This window comes from Schistocerca americana, chromosome 3, assembly GCF_021461395.2.
Source record: "Schistocerca americana isolate TAMUIC-IGC-003095 chromosome 3, iqSchAmer2.1, whole genome shotgun sequence".
Classification (NCBI taxonomy): Eukaryota; Metazoa; Arthropoda; class Insecta; order Orthoptera; family Acrididae; genus Schistocerca; species Schistocerca americana.
In genome coordinates, this window is record NC_060121.1 from 526,099,069 (window position 1) to 526,123,240 (window position 24,172).

The 24,172-nt window shown below is 39.6% G+C and overlaps 1 protein-coding gene across 4 annotated transcripts in view; it reads right to left on the minus strand.

Moving 5' to 3' along the window:
* The window catches only part of LOC124607036 (tonsoku-like protein), a 276,592-nt gene that overhangs the window by 215,053 nt on the left and 37,367 nt on the right, over nt 1–24,172 (minus strand). For all 4 annotated transcript variants that reach the window (XM_047139207.1, XM_047139205.1, XM_047139204.1 and 1 more), the window contains 2 exons: nt 20,565–20,736; nt 15,765–15,882 (listed from right to left, as the gene is read on the minus strand). In XM_047139207.1, the coding sequence (XP_046995163.1) occupies nt 15,765–15,882; nt 20,565–20,736 (290 nt within the window). The remainder of the gene's footprint in view (nt 1–15,764; nt 15,883–20,564; nt 20,737–24,172) is intronic.

The window sequence follows — 24,172 nt, forward strand, 5'->3', positions numbered from 1 at the left end:
ACTCTTCACGCAGTAACATATCTCCCATTTCATCTTCTTCTACATCATCTTCCATTTCCATAATATTGTCCTCAAGTACCTCAAGTACATCGCCCTTGTATAAACCCTCTACATACTCCTTCCACCTTTCTGCTTTCCCTTCTTTGCTTAGAACTGGGTTTCCATCTGTGCTCTTGATATTCATACAAGTGGCTCTTTTCTCCAAAGGTCTCTTTAATTTTCCTGTAAGCAGTATCTATCTTACCCCTAGAAAGATAAGCCTCTGCATCATTACATTTGTCCTCTAGCCACCCCTGCTTAGCCATTTTGCACTTCCTGCCAATCTCATTTTTGAGACGTTTGTATTCCTTTTTGCCTGCTTCATTTACTGCATTTTTATATTTTCTCCTTTCATCAATTAAATTCAATATTTCTTCTGTTACCCAAGGATTTCTACTAGCCCTCGTCTTTTTACCTACTTGATCCTCTGCTGTCTTCACTACTTCATCCTTCAGAGCTACCCATTCTTCTTCTACTGTACTTCTTTCCCCCATTCCTGTCAATTGTTCCCTTGTGCTCTCCCTGAAACTCCGTGCAACCTCTGGTTTAGTCAGTTTATCCAGGTCCCATCTCCTTAAATTTCCACCTTTTTGCAGTTTCTTCAGTTTTAATCTAAAGTTCATAACCAATAGATTATGGTCAGAGTCCACATCTGCCCCTGGAAATGTCTTACAATTTAAAACCTGGTTCCTAAATCTCTGTCTTACCATTATATAATCTATCTGATACCTTCTAGTGTCTTCAGGATTCTTCCATGTATATAACCTTCTTTTATGATTCTTGAACTAAGTGTTAGGTATGATTAAGTTATGCTCTGTGCAAAATTCTACCAGACGGCTTCCTCTTTCATTTCTTACCCCCAATCCATATTCACCTATGTTTCCTTCTTTCCCTTTTCCTACTCTCGAATTCCAGTCACACATGACTATTAAATTTTCGTCTCCCTTCATTACCTGAATAATTTCTTTTATCTCATCACACATTTCATTGATTTCTTCATCATCTGCAGAGATAGTTGGCATAAAAATTTGTACTACTGTAGTAGGGATGGGCTTCGTGTCTATCTTGGCCACAATAATGCATTCTCTATGCTGTTTATAGTAGCTTACCCGCACTCCTATTTTTTATTCATTATTAAACCAACTACTGCATTACCCCTATTTGATTTTGTATTTATAACCCCGTATTCACCTGACCAAAAGTCTTGTTCCTCCTGCCACCGACCTTCACTAATTCCCACTATATCTAACTTTAACCTGTCCACTTCCCTTTTTAAATTTTCTAACCTACCCGTCCGATTAAGTGATCTGACATTCCACGCTCCGATCCGTAGAATGCCAGTTTTCTTTCTCCTGATAATGACGTCCTCTTGAGTAGTCCCCACCCGGAGATCCGAATGGGGGACAGAGCAACGAGTGACATTATACTGAGTGCACTATCCGAAAATTACCTCAAGCAATTAAACAGAGAACCGACTCCTGGAGATAACAACTTGGACCTACTGATAACAAACAGACCCGAACTTTTCGACGCTGTAAGCGCAGAACTGGGAATCAGTGATCATAAGGCCATTGCAGCATCTCTGAATATGGAAGTAAATAGGAATATAAAAAAAGGGAGGAAGGTTTATCTGTTTAGCAAGAGTAATAGGAGGCAGATTTCAGACTACCTAACAGATCAAAACGAAAATTTCTGTTCCGACACTGACAATGTTGAGTGCTTATGGAAAAAGTTCAAGGCAATCATAAAATGCGTTTTAGACAGGTACGTGTCGAGTAAAACTGTGAGGGGCGGGAAAAACCCACCGTGGTTCAACAACAAAGTTAGGAAACTACTACGAAAGCAAAGAGAGCTTCACTGCAAATTTAAATTCAGCCAAAACCTCTAAGACAAACAGAAGCTAAACGATGTCAAAGTTAGCGTAAGGAGGGCTATGCGTGAAGCATTCAGTGAATTCGAAAGTAAAATTCTATGTACCGACTTGACAGAAAATCCTTGGAAGTTCTGGTCTTACGTTAAATCAGTAAGTGGATCGAAACAGCATATCCAGACACTCTGGGATGATAGTGGCATTGAAACAGAGGATGAGATGCATAAAGCTGAAATACTAAACACCTTTTTTCCAAAGCTGTTTCACAGAGGAAGACCACGCTGCAGTTCCCTCTCTAAATCCTCGCACGAATGAAAAAATGGCCGACATCGAAATAAACGTCCAAGGAATAGAAAAGCAACTGAAATCACTCAACAGGGGAAAGTCCACTGGACCTGATGGGATACCAATTTGATTCTAGACAGAGTACGCGAAAGAACTTGCCCCCCTTCTCACAGCCGTGTACCGCAAGTCTCTAGAGGAACGGAAGGTTCCAAATGATCTGCACCGGTAGTTCCAGTTTTCAAGAAGGGTCATCGAGCAGATGCGCAAAACTATAGGCCTATATTTCTGACATCGATCTGTTGTAGAATTTTTCAACATGTTTTTTGCTCACGTATCATGTCATTTCTGGAAACCCATAATCTACTCTGTAGGAATCAACATGGATTCCGGAAACAGCGATCGTGTGAGACCCAACTCACTTTATTTGTTCATGAGACCCAGAGAATATTAGATACAGGCTCCCAAGTAGATGCCATTTTCCTTGACTTCCGGAAGGCGTTTAATACAGTTCTGCACTGTTGCCTGATAAACAAAGTAAGAGCCTACAGAATATCAGACCAGCTGTGTGGCTGGATTGAAGACTCTTTTAGCAAACAGAACACAGCATGTTGTTCTCATGGAGAGATATCTACAGACATTAAAGTAACCTCTGGCGTGCCACAGGGGAGTGTTATGAGACCATTGCCTCTCACAATATATATATAAATGACCTAGTAGAGAGTGTCGGAAGTTCCACGCAGCTTTTCGCAGATTATGCTGTAGTATACAGAGAAGTTGCAGCATTAGAAAATTGCAGTGAAATGCAGGAAGATCTGCAGCAGATAGGCGCTTGGTGCAGGGAATGGCAACTGACCCTTAACATAGACAAGTGTAATGTATTGTGAATACATAGAAAGAAGGATCCTTTATTGTATGATTATATGATAGCGGAACAAACACTGGTAGCAGTTACTTCTGTAAAATATCTGGGAGTATGCGTACAGAACAATTTGAAGTGGAATGAACATATAAAATTAATTGTTGGTAAGGCGGGTGCCAAGTTGAAATTCATTGGGAGAGTCCTTAGAAAATGTAGTCTATCAACAAAGGAGGTGGCTTACAAAACACTCGTTCGACCTATACTTGAGTATTGCTCATCAGTGTGGGATCCGTACCAGGTTGGGTTGACAGAGGAGATACAGAAGATCCAAAAAAGAGCGGTGCATTTCATCACAGGGTTATTTGGTAAGTGTGATAGCGTTATGGAGATGTTTAGCAAATTCAAGTGACAGACTCTGCAAGAGAGGCGCTCTGCATCGCGGTTTAGCTTGCTGCCCAGTTTCGAGGGGGTGCATTTCTGGATGAGGTATCGAATATATTGCTTCCCCCTACTTATACCTCCCGAGGAGATCACGAATGTAAAATTAGAGAGATTCGAGCCCGCAAGGAGGCTTTCCGGCAGTCGTTCTTCCCGTGAACCATACACGACTGGAACAGGAAAGGGAGATAATGACAGTGGCACATAAAGTGCCCTCCGCCACACACAGTTGGGTGGCTTGCAGAGTATAAATGTAGATGCAGATGTAGACAGGCAGTTAGCAAGCTGCCTTTGACTCTTTCAAGGTTGCCTTAAGTAACGCTCTGGTTTTGGCCATACCTGATTTCAACTTGCTCTTTGTTGTTCAGACACACTCCTCTAACTCTGGGGTGGCTGCCATTCTTCTTCTGGAGTAAGAGGGTGAGCGATGACCACTGGCCTACATTTCCTGATTTTTATCACTGTCAACTGGAGGTGCTTGCTATTCTTTTCACCCTTGAGATGTTTAAATACTATATGGAACATCGAGAGTTTACATTAGAGACCAACAATCATGCTCTCAGTTGGGTTCTGTACCGTCCTCGTACAATTGGATGCATTGTGTGATGGGCAGTCAGAATTTGAACCTTTGAGTTCAACGTGCACCACTTAAAATGGTGTGATAATGTTGTAGCCAACACCCTGAGTCACATGCTTGAATAGCAAGAAGAAGAAAAGTGCTCTCTAGATATCGCTGAGATGGAGGAGCAGCAGGTTAATTTTGTTCTTACCGATATTCCTGCACTATTTGGTGATTCAGTTGGGCATCAAGAGGATGACCCCGAGCTACGGCATATCAGGGGACAGTTAGCGTCTGGCACATCGGTCCTAGAGTATGAGTTGAAAAGGAACATCTGGTGTCATAGTGTGGGTCAGAATCAAGTGGTGAAGATCTGCCTCCTGGCCATCTTGATCCCGGCAGTATTTAAGCACTAACCATAAAATACAGGAACCCCTTACCTAGCCTTCATTGTATTGAGATGTTAGGAGGATGACTTCTCAGTGTCAGGATAGCCAGATGGCCAAACCAAATCCTCTACTCAAGCCAAGATGCCCATGGAACTCCTCTTTATCAATTACATCAGTCCTCTGCCTCCTATCCAGGGTGAGTATTGATATATTTTTGTCATTGTTGATGGGTTTAGCAAATTTAGCAGGTTGTTGCATAATAGGTGTGTTGCAGTTGCACAGAGTACTAGCCATTTGAGTAGAATTTTCATTTGGTGGTCCCCCCCCAAAAGTTCTTGTGAGTGATACTGCTCCTGCTTTTACTTCTAGGGAGTTTCGTAACTTTTATTTCCATTCTGGGGTTAAACATGTCACCACTAAGCCCTATTATCCCCAGCCATCATTCAAGGAATGGGTCAATTATAATTTGAAATTCTTGCTTATTGCCTTCCACTCTGAAGCTCAAACTAGTTGGAATGCACCTTGCCCTGGTTAAATCTTGCTCTCTATATTGCTAGGCATGAAATCCATCAGACTACTCCCACTTCGCTTATGTTATCTTATCCCTTTAATTCTTCCTTGGTGAACCTGTTGCCGGACAACCCCTCCGCCAAGTCTATCCAGGATGCTTGGTGAAAGGCCAAGGCTAATATTCAGTGCACCCATAGCAGGAAAGCGGCGCAAAACAAGGGGTGTTGTGCGGGCAACATTCAAGTCGGGGATGTAGTCTTCGTAAAAAATGTTGGGGGTATGGCTTCCATAACTGCGATAGGTAAGTGAAAAGCTTATTAATTGTCTTTGAACATAGATATTTTCATAACCATATACAACATTTTGGATTGCCTATGTTTTTAACAGTATAATTTGTGTTGGTGTGACAGTTTATTAAAGTCTTACTTGAATGCAAAGAATCAATAAGACAACTACAGTGCAACAGATGCAGAACAACACAAATGTGAACATCACACAAAATACTTAGGTAAATATTTGTGCTTGACAATGAAAATAAATTCTCAAAAAACATTGTGCTAAGCACATAAAAAATTACATAACTGGAGCAGTCTGTCATCATTTAAATAATGAATTACACAATTGCAGGCTTTCCAAAAATGTTAAATATGATGGTTGAAATTAAGTCAAACATTTCTACTACACAGGCAGTTACCAGATCCATTTACGTCAGTGGCTAAACATAGTACAAAATTCAGATAATCTTTATTGGATAATAAATAAGTATTTTGATTTCTATTATTTACATATATTATACACAAACCATGAAAATGCAAGGGGAGGTTATAAACATAACTTTTGGTGCTTAAAAAGTTATTTTCTACATTTTACGCCATTTTTTAAAGTACCTAAAAGAGGGTAAACACGGGGTTTCACTGTATTTACATAGTTTCATTTGGTGTATCACCAACAGACATGACCAAGTGCCAGAGTTAAAACGACAGGAGTCTCTTGTACACATAGGTGTAGGAAACATGCAGCAGGCCTCGACAGTTAAGAAGCCTCAGTCCATTGTAACTTCAAACAGAAAGAAGATGCTTCTGTTAGGTAGTTCTCAGGTGTAAGCCAACAGCTGCACGAAGTGTTGGAAAGGGAGTACCAGATCACTAGCATTGTGACTGACAGCATAGGGGAGTTACTTAGGAACTTCATGAAAGAAAGTCAGATAAAGATTGTGGGTGGAGCTGGGAATAGTCTTGATAGCGACAGGGATAGGATGACCAGGAAAAGACAGCTACTCAAACCAGTGGCACAAATGTGCACCTCCTGCAATTGTTTCAGCATATGATTGGCCTAATCTTAATACCGCTGTTACATGTACTAACAGGGACTTGAGAAGCACTGATGATGGAGATTATAGCTCACACTGCAGTGGTGCTAGCTGAGTCTATCAATAGAACAGGCTTCACTAGGCATTACCTGCATCTCAATAGGTATGGTAAGGGAAGGATGGCAAAGCTTATGGCTGACAGTTTAGTGGGAGTTGGTAGGAGCACTCATGGTAAAATTGTTGTAATAATTGGTGTTAGAGCTGCACCATTTCTAGACTGTAGTCAGCTGTAAGAGATATTAGAAATAAACTACATGGGCTACTTGCTGACGTTGACTCTGCCATTACTGGTGTATCAGAGCACCACTTACACCATGCAAAAAGTCAGAGGCTTCCTGTACTGTGATACAGACTAGCTAGTTATTGTTCAAAGTGTTCTTTGCAGAATTTGAGAGAGGACAATTATATGAAAAACGGTACTCCATTTGATTCTACTGATGTATCAAAGCACTGCACTGAACAGGTCACTGAATCTTGTGTTGTGGCATTTGAATTAAGTTAAACTATATTTTTAATTATAGTTATCTACAGGTCCCCTAACTCTGATTTCAGGACATTTCTATTCAAGCTAGAGAGAATTCTACAGTATATAACATTTTTGTTCATTGTTTATTGCTAAAGGGACATTCTGTTTGTAAAAGAATAAATGGCCTTTCAGACAGTGACACACAATTTTTAACAATAAAACAGATTTGTGTGTTTGAATTTTTAACACACACACACACACACACACACACACACACACACATACACACACTACATTTAAACTATTTATAAATGTTAATCTAGTGGCAAAAGACTCTTTTAAATCTCATTAAAGAACAAGAGTAGTGAGAAGTTCATCGTGCACTTAATATAGATGATAAATATAAAGTTTTCCTCAACACAATTCTCATGCACTTTAAAAGTTGTTCTCCATTAGAAAGTTTAAAACAGGATACTGGCACTAACAGGCAATATGGATGGCTGACTGATGGGACAAGGATTTCATGTAGAGAATTACTTCAAAAAGTTAGGGATAGCAACAATGGAGCTACAATAGTCCATTATAAACAATACTGTAAGGTGTTTATGTCACTAGGAAAGCAAAAAATGTGGGGTATGCACACAGAATAGCTAATTCTAAAAGAATGTATGGTCAGCTGTGAATGAAGTGTCTAAGCAACAGCTCAAGGTCAAGGAAATAAGGTAAATACACAATAAAAATGTTTTTGGCTGCCAATAATTCAGATATATGTACAGTATTTAACAACTGCTTTCTAACTAAAGCAGGTGAATTAAATAAAAACTTTCCACAGGGAATCTTATAACTCTCTTAGAAAACTGCTTTCCAAGATTTCTACATGAAATACATCTCCCGGACAGATAAAAAAGCTACTCACTATACAGCAGCAGAAGAGAACATATAAAAAGGTTAAAGAAATGTGCAAGTTTTTGGAGCCAGTGGCTACTCCTTCTGACAGAAGGGTTGAAGGGGAATCAAGATCAAAAGGACTGGCGACATTTAGAAAATGGAAAGAGTTTGGAAAAATCACCCAGAACCTCGAGTTGGGGAAGACTTACCAAAGGGGATGCGATGGAAGACTGACTGTTAGGGACTGCAACAGATGAGATTTGAAAACTGGAGAGCTTAAAGGTGGAACATAGCGTAATAAGCAAGACAGAGATCACTTACAAAACTTTGTCCCAGAATTAATAAGATCAGAAAGCTAAGTGCTTTATGTGTAGGAGAGGTGGTGAGAGGAGGGAATAGACACCTCAGAAAATAAAAAATTGTAGAAAACTAAAAGGAAATGAAAAAAGCAATAGTTTCTGAGGAAAAATGCTGAGACTGAGGAAATTAAAGAAAATAATTAATGCAAATTAAGGCCAGATGGGTAGTGAGAACCAAGGACATTTTGTAACACCAGTTCCCACCTGTGGAATTCTGAGAAACTGGTGCCTGAAGGAGAGCCCAGATGGTGCATATGGTAGTGAGGGACCAAGGTCACAACTTTCACGTTGTAGAGCATTCTCTACAACAGAATAGTTCATGTTGCCAGTATATACCCCCTGTCTATGCCCATTCATACTAACTGATAACTTGACGGTAGTCATGCCAATACAGAAGATTGAACAGTGTTTACATGACGGCTGATATACGACATTTGTTCCTGGTTCCAGCAGGATGGGGTGACTGCACTTACCACCCACCAGAAGGCGGTGAACTTTTTAAGGGACACCTTCAGTGACCGCATCATCTCTTGAGGAGTCTGGCCTCCACGTTCACCCAACTTCGTTCCACCAAATTAGTTTCTATCAGGTATGTTGAAGGGAAAGCCTACGAAGGCAATCCGCACACCATACAAGAACTCCAACCTGCATTGACACGTGGCATTCAGAACATCACTCCCGACGATCTGCACAATGTCTTCAAGAACATGCAGAAACGTGTGCAACTGTGTCTTCAAGTTCATGGGGATCACTTCCAGCATCTCTTCTAACTTCCATGACTTTAATATGGCAAGTTATGAACTGCATAGTTACTTATAGAACACCCTGTATATATTCACAGCTTGTCATCTGCATAGGGTTCTCCCACATTTTATTATACCTATGTTAATTTCATCCCATGATCATGGAGTTTTGCTCCTCAATTCGGTCTTAAAGAACTAAATGTGTAAAAACAAAAAAGAAGACAAATAATGATTATTGTCATAGAGTACTATGTTTCATAAATTGTATGATCAACAATGGAAGGAAGATTAGGGTTCGAGGTTCAGAAAGCGAGGCTATTAGGAGCAAAGCACAAGCTTCTCTTCAAAAGTATCATCCCAGCATTTGCCTTAAGCAATTTAGAGAAACCACAATATCAGATGCCTGACAGATATTTTGACCACCATCCTCCAAATTCTTAACATAGGGCCACCTTGCTTGGACACATGATCAAAAAGTGTAGAATGGAAATTATCATATGACTTGAAGATGCTGCAGATCTCAAGGTTTGACATCACCTTGGTAACTTAAACATCAGTAACGCATATGGGAACAATGCACACTAAATTCCTATTACAGCAAGTGCCATTTCCACAGCAAAGTATGTGGTTTCAATATGTGCTAAAGATAACTTTTTTTGTACGAGACCAATAGGATGAGTAAAGTATGTGAGGTCATACAATTAATGCCTTAATAATTTATACAGGGTGTAAATAAATCCCCTTTACAGCTTTTGAGAACTTATAATGGGGACCAAGACAGTTAAGTTTAGCGTAGGAACACATGGCTGGAAACGCAGTTTTCCCACTACATTCAAAATACTACGACACACATTGCTCTCAGACTCCTGCTCCTTGTCCTCTGGATCTACTTACAAGTAAGCTCAATGTGAGAACCACTGACGTCAACACAGGTACTTGAATTACGTTACCATTAAGGCACCTCATCTGAACCTCTTGATACCAGTAAAATTCTACTGTGTTTCCGTAAAGTAGTTAACATATTTCTGATACAACCTTCAGATTTGATTTCATTAATGTAGAGGTACTTTGATACATCAATATGTTTATATTGCAATGATATTATTCTTATGTGTATTCTTTCTTTTGCCACTATGATCTTTGAAGTTTTTGTAACTCCGATTTTTGGGCGCGTAAGCGATTATTAGTTAGTTAGAGAGTTGGACCTTGAGAAGGTCAAGTCTTGGACATCATGTTGAAAAGACGTATATTGTAGTCAGCTTATAAAATGTGAACTTTAACAGTGGGGACGATGTTTTCAAGTATGTTTTGTATTGTGAAGTGATGTTTTGTGTGTTACATGATATTGCAGCAAAAGTAATAAAAAAGAAGTGTAACTTAAATTCGGAGTGCTGATTACTTTTTTACATCACGATTGTCCTGCAAAAGTGTAATCTTCAAGAATGGTTTGTGAAGCACATCTACAAAACTTTTGAATATAGCAGAATAAAACCTAGGCCTCTTTGTATCCGAGCTTGGAATCATCACCACCTAGATTTTCGACTATTGAGCCATGATTTTACAACGAGACCAGCGTGGAAACACGAAAAGATGAGTGCCTAGTTTATTCATTATTACATGAAATGACTTTATTAACTGTGCTCTAATGACACCTGCCACATAATAACTTTGTTGTTGCCCGAAAATGCAGTATTTAGCAGCATGAGCAACACCACAATCATTATTAAATTTTGACCTTTGTTGTGGTAGGGTTGTTAGACCCCATACTGTACTCACAGTCACCAGTCCCTTGTCCTCCACCATCTGCCGCAGTCATAATCCAGCAGGTCTTCCTCAGGTGCCACAGGAGTTTCATAAATCAAGGATTTCATGTGACTCTGCAGGTGGCAGTCTCATGGATTGGAGTTGGGATAACATGGAGGCCAAGCAACTGGGCCACCAAGATCTATACACTGATGCCCAAATTGGACTGCACATGAAAAATGAGGCACCTGTGAGATGGGGTGGAAGAAGCTATAGCCCAATCACTTGTCCATCCAGGAACCCTGCCAAAATGTTCAGACTGTATTGTTCCTGAAACCCATGAGGGTGCACAGCACGTGGATTTTTCATCATCCCACACATGACTGTTGGAATTCCCAGCCAACTCCTGCAGCGAAGTCAAAACAAACTCGGTAACATCTGGGTGGATAGGACACTCTCTCTGGTTAACTTGGTTTCAGTCGTGAAAAGGATCCATCACTGTTAAGTTGGGCTGGTCCACATAACAGTGCAAGAATCAATTGCAGAAGTGGGCTTGTGACACAATATCCACTTTCTGGGGGTGGTACTGGTGTAGCAGCTGCCCATGCAGAACATCCTGAACAGTTTGGTGATTCACATTCAGTCTATGTACTATGTTTCTAGTACTCATTGTCAAATCATCTTCTACCGCAGGGAGTCTACCACAGGGAGTCTCCCGCAGGGAGTCTCTTCAAATTCGGGCGTGTGATAGTGCCATGGAGCACCAGTAGCCCTGCTAGGGGTGAATGTATCTTTCTCCGAGGCCCACTGGTATACTGTAGCAAAGAGGAAGTTTGAAGGTGTCTGGCAGTGTGGAAAATATTCTGCATACTACTAACAAGCAGCCCTCCCATTGTACCAATCTCTGTCTGACACTAACATCATGTCGGCATATCCTGCAAGTGTGTAGTTCACCATGGTCAACAGCAAAACACTACATATGAAATTCAAGTGCAGCTTGCATTCATTACTGTAGTGAGTAATTACTACTGTACAACAATACAGTATCAACAAAGACCGCAAGCACAAGAGCACATACAAACCTCTCTGGGCAAATCAACTGACTGGCATGTAAACAAACCTGTAGTGGGGACGGGACATCAGGTGGTCAGTGAATGACATACGTAATAACCTAATCAGTGGTGCGAAAAATGCAGGAGATTTGAATGTGTGTTGTGATATTTTGCGTGCGGCAGGATAACGGTATGTTTCTGGGCGTGAGTTCCTATGCTAAACTTAACAGTCTTGGTCCCCACTACAAATCCTCAATGTCTGTAAGGGGAATTTAAGTTACACCCTGTATACTGGTGTGACTGATCCAATCACAATGTGAGAATGTTCCAAACAAATAACATAGCAGGTGACTGTTAGCAGTGACTGTCTGAATTGGCAGGAAAGGTAGCTGCAGCTATTGGAGAGAGGTTACATGATGATGGCACTTGCACTCCCATGATGAACACAAAGTTAAATTAACTGCAACCAGGATAACAAAAATTAGCACTATCCTGATAATGGAGTCAACAATCATGAAAATGAGAAAAAAAATAGCTGACGCTAGATATTTGTATGAACAATATCGTAGGTGCTATCTGTGTTACGACAAAGTAGAAAAGCTACACTGGATATTACTTTTCAAATGCAGTTGTTCTTCAAGAAATGACTGAAAACCAAAGCAACTTTGGGCAATACCATTTAGGGTTCAAAACACTCTCGATTTTTCAGTGATCAGGGTGTATACGTGGACAAAGAAAAAATATTCCCAGATTTCCCGGTTAAAAATACACTATCTCCTGGGTGAAAACATACTTTTTCCCTGTTAACTGACAGTATATTTTCTCTCGGAACTCTATAACTTATAAGTACTTTGAATGAATATGGTTTTATACATGGGAGTAGAATTTCCCGGCGCTTTAGAAAACTAAACACAGGGGAAAAACGCATTTTGGAAAGATCTTTGATGTGCAGCAACAGGTACGCTGCATATTTTCGTATTACGAAAGTATAAATTCGAATTCCACCAAACACCGCATGTTACTTTCCGAAGCATTGAAATCGAGATTGTGATGCGCATTTGTAAGCCAGTCATAGCTCATGTCACGTGATCTCGCCAGCCGATGACAGCGGGTATTCAGAGCATAGGACACGTGATGTAGTCAGCCAATAGCAACATCACGCACAAACAGAAAAAGTTAATGGTTTAAATTAATATACATAGTGTTGCTACACGAAACCCAAAGCTTTCACATATAATATTGGTCTGTAAGATTAATACGCTGCAAGAGAAGCTAAGCTTTCACATACAATGTTGGTCTTTTATGCGCTTATTACAATTTAAGATATATCACACAAATGTGCCCGTAAAATTTTTAATAACAACATAAATGTCTGATCTTCTGAGCTCGAAATTCATCTAAATGGCTCGTCATCAAAGAGTTGATTTTTAAATGGGAGTCAAACGCTCTGTGATTTAAGAAATTCATCGTACACTATCGCACATAGCTCCGTTGTAACTGCCAGAATGGTACTTTGATGGTAACGCTTTTCAAACCACCATTCGGAATATTTTCCCGTGACCTGTTAAAAATAGGTTCTTTTCCGCAGTTGCCAGAGAGCGCCAGATGACAGTCATCACATTTAAAGTGCACATTCGTATGTCCATATTCCCAGTTAAGTAGGCCATGACCTGAGATTAAGTTTTTCAATGTGGTTTTCAGGATGCAAATTTTCTAGGTGTACCAGTACTGTGTTATCTCATATTTGGTTCTTTATTATGGCATAATGCCATATGTGCTACAAGTTGAAAACGTGCACTTGAAATGCAGCAAACAGTGCGTGGGATTAAACACTTCGTTTCAAATACATTGTCTGCCTCAGCGGAAAAGATCAATAAAAAAAATTTCTTTAGCAAACCGACAAAAATAACTTCATTGTTCTGCAAGGCAATTAATGCTTGACTGTGAGAAAGGTGGAAATCAGAAATCTGTTTTGTTTTCATTTGACGTGAGAGCAGTAAACGACGAGGAAACAGCAAAATCACTAAATGTAAACACGGGTCACGAGGAGATTACCCACTTCCCCACTGTAACTCAGACTGCTCTGCGCATCAAACCCGGATCTATGATATTTCCGAACTGGTGCAATACCCTGCCACTCCCTCAAGCATTTGAGATAGGACGTCAAAATTTTTTAAAAAAATCGAATTTTAAAAAATATGTTCATTTTGTAGCGCACATCTCTCTGAAGAGTCTGATGCTTAAAACATATGTGTTCAAGGAAATGTAAGACATGTTATTTGGTTGTAAGCGTGTCAAAGGGCAGTGCCTCGTCTCCTCACACAGCGTTCTTCTATCGCACGTCACTGTACTTCACTCTGTGGAATTGAAACGTGTATACTTTGTAATGGATGCCATCAAACCATATTCAGGACAGTGGAAATTAAAATGTCCTGTGGTGCTTCTCCTGCTTACAATCAGCCGATTTGGCATCCTGTCCCTCTTTTTTTAAAAAAAAGAACTCTTCAGAAAATTTGCACTCTTTATTCCCTATCAGCTAACAACTTACTGCTTTGTGTGACATAAAATTAAATATAGGATACACAAACTGACCCTTCACATAGACAAATGTAATGTATTGCGAATACATAGAAAGAAGGATCCTTTATTGTATGATTATATGATAGCAGAACAAACACTGGTAGCAGTTACTTCTGTAAAATATCTGGGAGTATGCGTGTGGAACGATTTGAAGTGGAATGATCACATAAAATTAATTGTTGGTAAGGCGGGTACCAGGTAGAGATTCATTGGGAGAGTCCTTAGAAAATGTAACCCATCAACAAAGGAGGTGGCTTACAAAACACTCGTTCGACCTATACTTAAGTATTGCTCATCAATGTGAGATCCGTACCAGATCGGGTTGACGGAGGAGACAGAGAAGATCCAAAGAAGAGCGACGCGTTTCGTTACAGGGTTATTTGGTAACCGTGATAGCGTTACGGAGATGTTTATCAAACTCAAGTGGCAGACTCTGCAAGAGAGGCGCTCTGCATCGCGGTGTAGCTTGCTCACCAGGTTTCGAGAGGGTGCGTTTCTGGATGAGGTATCGAATATATTGCTTCCCCCTACTTAAACCTCCCGAGGAGATCACGAATGTAAAATTAGAGAGATTCGAGTGCGCACGGAGGCTTTTAGACAATCGTTCTTCCCGTGAACCATACGCGACTGGAACAGAAAAGGGAGGTAATGACAGTGGCACGTAAAGTGCCCTCCGCTACACACCGTTGGGTGGCTTGCGGAGTATAAATAAAAATGTAGATGTAGATGAAACCCAGTAAAGACATGAGACAAGCAAGACAATACACATTTCTTCAATCCCTAGCTCCCAGAATTTTTTTCTCTCTAATCTTGCTACAGCTTTCCATGGCGTGCTATCCTTTCTGTGAAAGAATCTATTACCTCATCTAAGTTCGTCAAACGTTTTGCTACATGAACAGTCGAAATGTCATTGTCTAATACTGAAAAAGCTGTTAATGCAAATAAGACCCAAGACGGGTGTGGTTTCCCGATCTGATTACGTCTATTTTGTCACTCTCTGCTAGATAAAACAAAATAGGCCTTTCTAACACTGCAACAATTGTAATACACACCAAATAAATGAGACTGTTTTGGCACAAACGGTATTTTTTGTAACGAAAGAATATAATTCACAAAGTACCAATATCAAATGCCTATTAGGCCTACTACAAGCAAAAACCTTACGTTAGGAAATAGTTTCACACTTCATTCATACACTCCAGTTTCTCAAGTATGAGATCGAAAAGTAGTAGTACGAAATTTTTATACAAACCTGGAATCGTCATATTGTTCCATAATTTGTGTAATGTCCCCGTTTCCTTCCCTCCCCCCCCCCCCCCCCCCCAATGTTTAATAGCTGCAGTATTATTCTGAAGTAGCGGGATACAATAATATCCTTTGTTAGAGTATCGGGGTTCTTGCCAGTCAAAATTACAAAAATTTAACTGAAAACAAAAACAATGAAAAATTCCTGGGTTTTTCCCGGTTTTCTCCCGGATGAAAAAATTTCCGGGTTTTTCCCGGATCTCCCGGTTATCCCGGGTCGTATACACCCTGGTGATGTACATGAAATGAAAACTGAGAGCTCATACTTCTTAACAACACACAGCAAATGGGTAATAACAATTAATGTTACCTTTTCTATGTATTCAATACCCTTTGTCACATCTTCCTGACACTCAAGAACAAGGCCCAAGTTCAGCAACAATCTGCTTCTCATCAGCATCACTTCAGTTTTGCTGACACTTTTAAGCCTAGACAAATAAAGATACAAATTTTATTAATCAAACATATTAGTAAAATTTGTTTTATAATAATTTAACAATGGCCCATTTGAAAACAATTTCCTTTATCTTTTATATGATAATGAGAGTTATCGTAGAGTGCAAATAATTTAAGAGTGAAGAAGACTACTCACCCAATAATAGAAGCCTTGTGTCATCAACAAGCACACCAGAAAGAATGAAAACTTGGTAGCTTTCAGTGAAAGAAACTGTAACGGGCTGAAGATAGTGAAAACACACACACACACACCTGTACAGCTACAATGTGATGTCTGAACACACAAGGGGTGTGTGTGTGTGTGTGTGTGTGTGTGTGTGTGTGTGTGTGTGTGAGGGGGGGGGGGGGGGGCGTGAGTGCGTGCACGCACGCTCATCGAAGGATTTTTCTGAAAGTTTGTTCAATGACTGAACACTTCTACTTTTTGTCTTTTTGTGTGATACAATTAACATGGACAAGAGACAGTAGCATACATAGCATTCACCTTAAACATTTCCATCATCAATAGTAAATGAGACAAACAAATCATTATGTAACACAATAATACTTGATTAAAGGGAGAAGAATGCATTGTTGGTCTCAAATCAAGAAAGAAAATGAAATAAAAATAAATCTGACTATAAAGTGCAAGAGAGAAAGCTTTAAAATAAAGTGTTCTGGCAAAGGCATCAGCCGATAAGCCAGGAATGATAAGCCAGGAATTATCGTAAGTGCAATTCAAAAATGAAGAGCAGAGAGAGAGAGAGAGAGAGAGAGAGAGAGAGAGAGAGAGAGAGAGAGAGTGGTCGTCGTCGTCGTGAGAGGGGATAAGACTGAGTGATGAGGGAGGTGGAGCAGGATAAACAAATTTTTGCATATGGTCTCAAAATACCTAGAGCAAGTCCTGCTTCTAATCTTAGTGAAGCCTGTCATACCAATGCAGAATGCCAAATACTATTTGTAGACTAAAGGCTCACAAATAGGTCTCAATTTAATAAAACAAATTTTGTCAAATGGTAGCTCCACATGCATAATATACAGATATTTACATAACAGGTTTTGGTCCCTAGGCCATTATCAAATATTCAAGCTGAATACAAAAACAAGCAAGGAGTACTTGTATCTTAGGATACGTCACAAGCAGCTATTCATAACTTAATTATGAATAATGTTTGGCACAGCTATGAAATACAGAATATATCCCGAAAAACAGAGGATCCTGAGATGATCAGGAGGTTGTTTCAATACAATTGCATGTCTAACCACCCAGCCTTAGAGAAAAACTCTGCTAGAGAGCTCTCTTCCAGCAGTAGATACTAGAACAAAATTGTTTCTTTTTTATTTTGTTGAGAACAAATGTTAGGTATATAGTTCACTGTAACTTTATTGTTACTACTACCTGTTACCTGCGGCTGCACTTGAGTGTCAGTAATTTTGTTATGATGAGTGACCGTAAGTAAGCTATTGTATGTGCAATAACATCATCTGCCCTAATGTGACAGTTTGAACAAGCATAACTTGTGGTATGTGCACCCCCCCCCCCCCCCAACTGCCACAATGCTCGAAGCAGTGTCTTTGCCACCCAGTGCATGTAGAGGGGCGTGGGCAGAAGTGCGCATCTATGCATTGTGTTACTGAAGTAGTAACTATTTTTTTTATTTTTTAGTTTCTAAAGTAGTTAACATATTTCCTTAGGGTTCATGCTGTCTCAGCAACAAATGACACTGAACTTGGTTAAGAGGGTTACTCATGAAAACACATTCATACTATTAACATGGATTATTATTATTATTATTAATATTATTCTTTTTGTTGTTTCGAGACTCTAGGCTAACAGTTTCTATTTCTTCTCTTTGCAGTCTTATTTTCCAGATTTTAAAAACAAGAGGATGATGGAATTTTCTCATGTAGCATGACAGAAACAGTAAACTATAACAGAGACCGATTTCCAGAAGTTTACACAGTTAGGTCAATATGTTAACCCAGAAACTCAGTAAATCACATTTTACAAAGGATTTTGCTTAGAGTATGGTGTGAATTTACGAGGGCAGTTCAATAAGTAATGCAATACATTTTTTTTTCTCGGCCAATTTTGGTTGAAAAAACCGGAAATTTCTTGTGGAATATTTTCAAACATTCCCGCTTCGTCTCGTATAGTTTCATTGACTTCCGACAGGTGGCAGCGCTGTACGGAGCTGTTAAAATGGCGTCTGTAACGGATGTGCGTTGCAAACAACGGGCAGTGATCGAGTTTCTTTTGGCGGAAAACCAGGGCATCTCAGATATTCATAGGCGCTTGCAGAATGTCTACGGTGATCTGGCAGTGGACAAAAGCACGGTGAGTCGTTGGGCAAAGCGTGTGTCATCATCGCCGCAAGGTCAAGGAAGACTGTCTAATCTCCCGCGTGCGGGCCGGCCGTGCACAGCTGTGACTCCTGCAATGGCGGAGCGTGCGAACACACTCGTTCGAGATGATCGACGGATCACCATCAAACAACTCAGTGCTCAACTTGACATCTCTGTTGGTAGTGCTGTCACAATTGTTCACCAGTTGGGATATTCAAAGGTTTGTTCCCGCTGGGTCCCTTGTTGTCTAACCGAACCCCGTAAAGAGCAAAGGAGAACCATCTGTGTGGAATTGCTTGCTCGTCATGTGGCTGAGGGTGACAATTTCTTGTCAAAGATTGTTACAGGCGATGAAACATGGGTTCATCACTTCGAACCTGAAACAAAACGGCAATCAATGGAGTGGCGCCACACCCAATCCCCTACCAAGAAAAAGTTTAAAGCCATACCCTCAGCCGGTAAAGTCATGGTTACAGTCTTCTGGGACGCTGAAGGGGTTATTCTGTTCGATGTCCTTCCCCATGGTCAAACGATCAACTCTGAAGTGTATTGTGCTACTCTTCTGAAATTGAAGAAACGACTTCAGCGTGTTCGTAGGCACAAAAATCTGAACGAACTTCTCCTTCTTCATGACAACGCAAGACCTCACACAAGTCTTCGCACCCGAGAGGAGCTCACAAAACTTCAGTGGACTGTTCTTCCTCATGCACCCTACAGCCCCGATCTCGCACCGTCGGATTTCCATATGTTTGGCCCAATGAAGGACGCAATCCGTGGGAGGCACTACGCGGATGATGAAGAAGTTATTGATGCAGTACGACGTTGGCTCCGACATCGACCAGTGGAATGGTACCGTGCAGGCATACAGGCCCTCATTTCAAGGTGGCGTAAGGCTGTAGCATTGAATGGAGATTACGTTGAAAAATAGTGTTGTGTAGCTAAAAGATTGGGGAATAACCTGGTGTATTTCAATGCTGAATAAAACAACCCCTGTTTCAGAAAAAAAATGTGTTGCATTACTTATTGAACTGCCCTCGTAGTATGCACGTTGTCATAGATCTCCCTACAAGCACTGCCTGCTATCCTTAATCCTAGATGTCTTTGACAGCTGTTTTTAATGGTAACCTCAGCATAAGAGAGGGTGCATTGGTTTTTGTGCTGTGCAATTGTACGGAGTGCTTGTTATACTGTTCGATTTTTGTGAAGTCTTGGAACAGTCATTCATTTGTGAAGGAAACTCTATGTACAGAAATACAAGAACTAGAAGAATCTGAGGAAAACATCAGAGATCCCAGAATTTTTTTTAGCTTTTCAGCTTTTACAGAGTCAGCATGTCATATTATTAAGATTCAAGAAACTGGAAGCAAAATTAAATGCACAAAAAATGAATTAGGTTATTAAATGTAAGAACTGAGATTCAACATGGGCACTGTTATAGAAAGTTCATAGTATCCACCAAAATATTGGTCAAGAAGAATAACCAGTAGCATTAGCCATACATCATTTATTTTCGAAAGGAACAGTTTACAGTGTGAACAGCAGTTGCATGTTGTGTGTAGGAATACAGGAATATTGGGAAGAAGTGTCAACAGGTCAGGAAGGACAGAGATAGATCACAGAGAGAACACTTGTCTATACATAGAACTAAGTGGGGTATGGGAATAATGAGTTTGATGGAAAGTGGGCTACAGGGGTGGCAAGAAGGGATAGAAATAAGCAGAGATATGTGGAAAACAAGGATAAACAGAGACTGAGTCCCGGGATGATCACAGCTTGGAAGAGATTACTTCAAGGATGGTTAAAAGTTATACGACCAAGAAAATTTTATCTTAGCTGGGCAATGAATCTATACGGTGTCAGTTCTTAAGCAGTCATTGAAGGTTTGAAGTTCTGTTGAACGAGTGCTGGAAATGGGTGATAATGGTCACCTTTAACCACAGTTTGGACGTAACGTTCAAACTCAGCATTTATGAAATGGCTGCTTGCTTGTGTGAGTCTGTGAATGACAGGGTGAGATATCTTTTGTGATGGATAGGTGCAAGGGACACATTTCAATCTTGGATCTTTGAAATAAATGAAGTCTTCTCATTCTGTATATACACTATTGCTAACAAATTTTTCTGGGTATGGCACCACATCAACTTGCAAAATAACCGCCACTGAATAAAACATCTTTTGGCCATAGTTTCAGTGGCCTCCTCTGGGTCTACTTTTACAGTAACCAACTGGCCGTGGAAGCCTACACGCTTATATTTTGTCACTACAATCTCATGTTACAACAATTAAATTATAATAATACATCAATTCTGAGAAGAAATATTGGACTTACTTTTCACACACATTGAGACTTCGAAGATAAGCCTTCTTTGCTTCAGCCAAATACCTTGCATAATCTGAGTTATCTTTGTCTGATATGCTTTCAGCCATACAGAAGAAAGTCCGACCAATAGTGGCTAATGCTCGCTGTTCTTCAATCTGATCATTTAGATCTTTTGCCATTTCTGGAAATTGCAGGTGTAAAAGAATTTAGTGTGCTGATATGAAATATTCTATGAATTAACAGCTATAAATCATTCTATGAGACTTCTAATAATAATAATGCAATGGTCAAACTGACAAATTCATTGAAAAACAACTAAATGTAATGACTATTATGTCAAGACATGTACAAAACAAAACTGGTTAAAAGGTAATCTAGAAATATCAGAGCAAAAGAACGAAAGAGGGAGGGAGTAAGAGAGACAATGTGGAAAATTAATATTGTGGCAATAGTTTGTGTATGATTATATGGCAAATATGCAAAGTGTGCAAGCACAGTCCCAACAAACTGTTGATAATGTGAACACATCTAAATTTACACTCTAAAATCTATACCAGTTGAAAGTAATTGGTAACAGGACAACATTCCTCTCTTAAACATTCCACATAAAATATTATGAGGAAGAACTCATGATCTACACACTGCTACATGTTCTTGAATTTTGTCACTGTTGTCATCGGCAGATACATTTACAGGGGAAAGTGATATTTTGTAAATAGCAATATAAAGGCTATAAGAGTAGCGGGGTCATCTTAGTATCAGATTAGTCATTCTACAGCACCATCTTCCAGTGTTGGGAAGTTCACAGAGTGATGAAGAGCAATTCAGATCATAGCAAAATGAAACAGAAGTAATGATGCAAATCATCTAAAACATGCCTTAGCATGGCTATTGTAGTTCTGCATGATATAATGAAAAGTCATTTTGTAGTAAAATCCATACAGTACAGTAAGTGAAGAAAAAGACTTCACTTATGATAACATTCATCATACGTCTGTCCATAAAAATATAAATGTAATTGCAATATTAATTAAAATGGCATTACTTAACGTTTAATAATGCAAGATAGAGTTCTTAACTTAAATCATCCTTCTGTATGTATATATAATTACTCCAAATCTCTTGGGGAAACCATGAAGATATTTACACCACCTCTATGTATTTATGTTAATGTGTAGAACACCTAATTCATCTATCATTTCCTTTGGTCATGATCGTGTTACTTGTGGACTTCTGTTGTATTGCACTGTACAAACAAAGAAAATGAGCTGGCTCATTGGATCAGGGTCTATATTCTTGTTTGTCTAACAATTAAAAGTTGCCACCCGATTGAAAGGTGTTTATTTTGGTTGCTCAAAGCTTCCTTGCCATGAGAATTATGTGGTAGCAAATTGCAGACAGGTGGTGAGGGAAATATAAGAGGAATGATGAGAGTTGTTCAGAATTATCATAACACTCCATTGGTAGCAAAGATTATCTACTTGGTGAGGGGAGTAACACTTCATCCCTCAATTTAGGCAAATCAGGTTTCTAATGATTACATATGCAACACATTCCCGTGTTATAAATTTTAACATCTCTAGTTTCACACAAAATTTATCAATACTCTACTGGAAGTAGAAGCCAATTCAATGGAGAGTTTCCTGCACAAAACGCCTTTCCCTGTGAAAGGTAATTCTTTAATAATTAAAGACTCAATAGGGAAATTTAAGAAGAGTTTCCAATGATATATCCATTTTGGCTTCATCTATTCATAGTTTAAAGTCTATGGAGATATTGGATTCAGCATTAAGTTTTTTGAGACTAATTGCAAAGACCTCAAACTGCAATCTTCTAAATTTAGAATTTCTTAACATTACCTTTTCCTTTCTGTTGAACAGGTTCTGTACATGTAGCTAGTAACAAACCATCAACCTTACTAGTCTCCTGGTTTGCAGCACTGACTTACAGTTCTTTTCCGCCTGCTCTTTTTGAGATTTTCTTTAGTATTTGCAGACATCTTCGCAGTTGCAGCAGCTAATGCAGATATTTGAGTCAATATAATTAGATCAAGGTTTTTTTTTTTTTTTTTTTTTTTTTTTTTTTTTTTTTTTTGCCCCCAATCATACTGCTTGAGGACTCATTGGTTGCGATCAATAGCAAAGTGATGTACAAATAGTAGGAGCCACAGTACTTAAAATAACTTTCCTGCATGCCTGTGAATGTGAAATTGGTTTTGTGGCTTTAGCCCCTGTAGTTCCCTTTGTGTAGGCAATCTGTGCTCCAAACATCCAAACAGCACACAGAACAAATCGGGAATATGTTAGGTTCAAAAGCAACCTCACATAAAATGCCAAATGTCATCTTCCCCTTATAAGATAATATTGTATATGTTGAAACCACTGACATTGAAGAGAGTTCAACAGGTTTGGGATAACAGGGCAGATTTCCCAAAAGTGGCAGTCAAACTGTTTGTACTGCACTACGACTAGTGCAATGAAAGTGAGTGTTAGCACAGCAGTATCTTTTTTTCTCCATATACTTGCTTCATTATGTGGTTGATTACAGATACTGCTTCTAGTAGTTCTTTGATGTATGAGTCCCAGAACGTTACATTTCCTCGCTTTAGTTGAGTTCATTGTCTGTCTCTCCAGAAAGTATGGTTACCTGTAGTGGTTTTGTATTTTGGCTTAAGTTCTTAGTCACAACTGTCAGTATTCACTGCTGTATGCCCTTTTAAGATAGGCTTTCAATAACTGCACATACGTAAAGTGGTGTTAACAAGGTTCTGTCCTCTTAATTTATTTGAATTTCTTTCTTCTGTGATGCTTATGCATCTGCTCCCCATTTCACTAAGTTTTGCTCCTTTTGGCAGAGGTGGCATTGCATGAGTACTGCTTGTTGTTTGAATGTAATTGCTGCATTCCTTGGCTGATGTTTCAATATTTTGTAAAATATTGTATAATGGTATTTATGAACTTTTACCGATGCAGTTATTTTATATGTTGTAATTAACATTATACAGGGTGATTCAAAAAGAATACCACAACTTTAAAAATGTGTATTTAATGAAAGAAACATAATATAACCTTCTGTTATACATCATTACAAAGAGTATTTAAAAAGGTTTTTTTTCACTCAAAAACAAGTCCAGAGATGTTCAATATGGCCCCCTCCAGACACTCGAGCAATATCAACCTGATACTCCAACTCGTTCCACACTCTCTGCAGCATATCAGGCGTAACAGTTTGGATAGCTGCTGTTATTTCTCGTTTCAAATCATCAATGGTGGCTGGGAGAGGTGGCCGAAACACCATATCCTTAACATACCCCCATAAGATCGCAGGGGGTAAGATCAGGGCTTCTTGGAGGCCAGTGATGAAGTGCTCTGTCACGGGCTGCCTGGCGGCCGATCCCCTGCCTCGGGTACTTGACGTTCAGGTAGTTACGGACAGATAAGTGCCAATGTGGTGGCGCTCCATCCTGCTGAAATATGAATTGTTGTGCTTCTTGTTCGAGCTGAGGGAACAGCCAATTCTCTAACATCTCCAGATACTGTAGTCCAGTTACAGTAGCACCTTCGAAGAAAAAGGGACCAAAAACTTTATTGGCTGAAATGGCACAGAAAACGTTCACC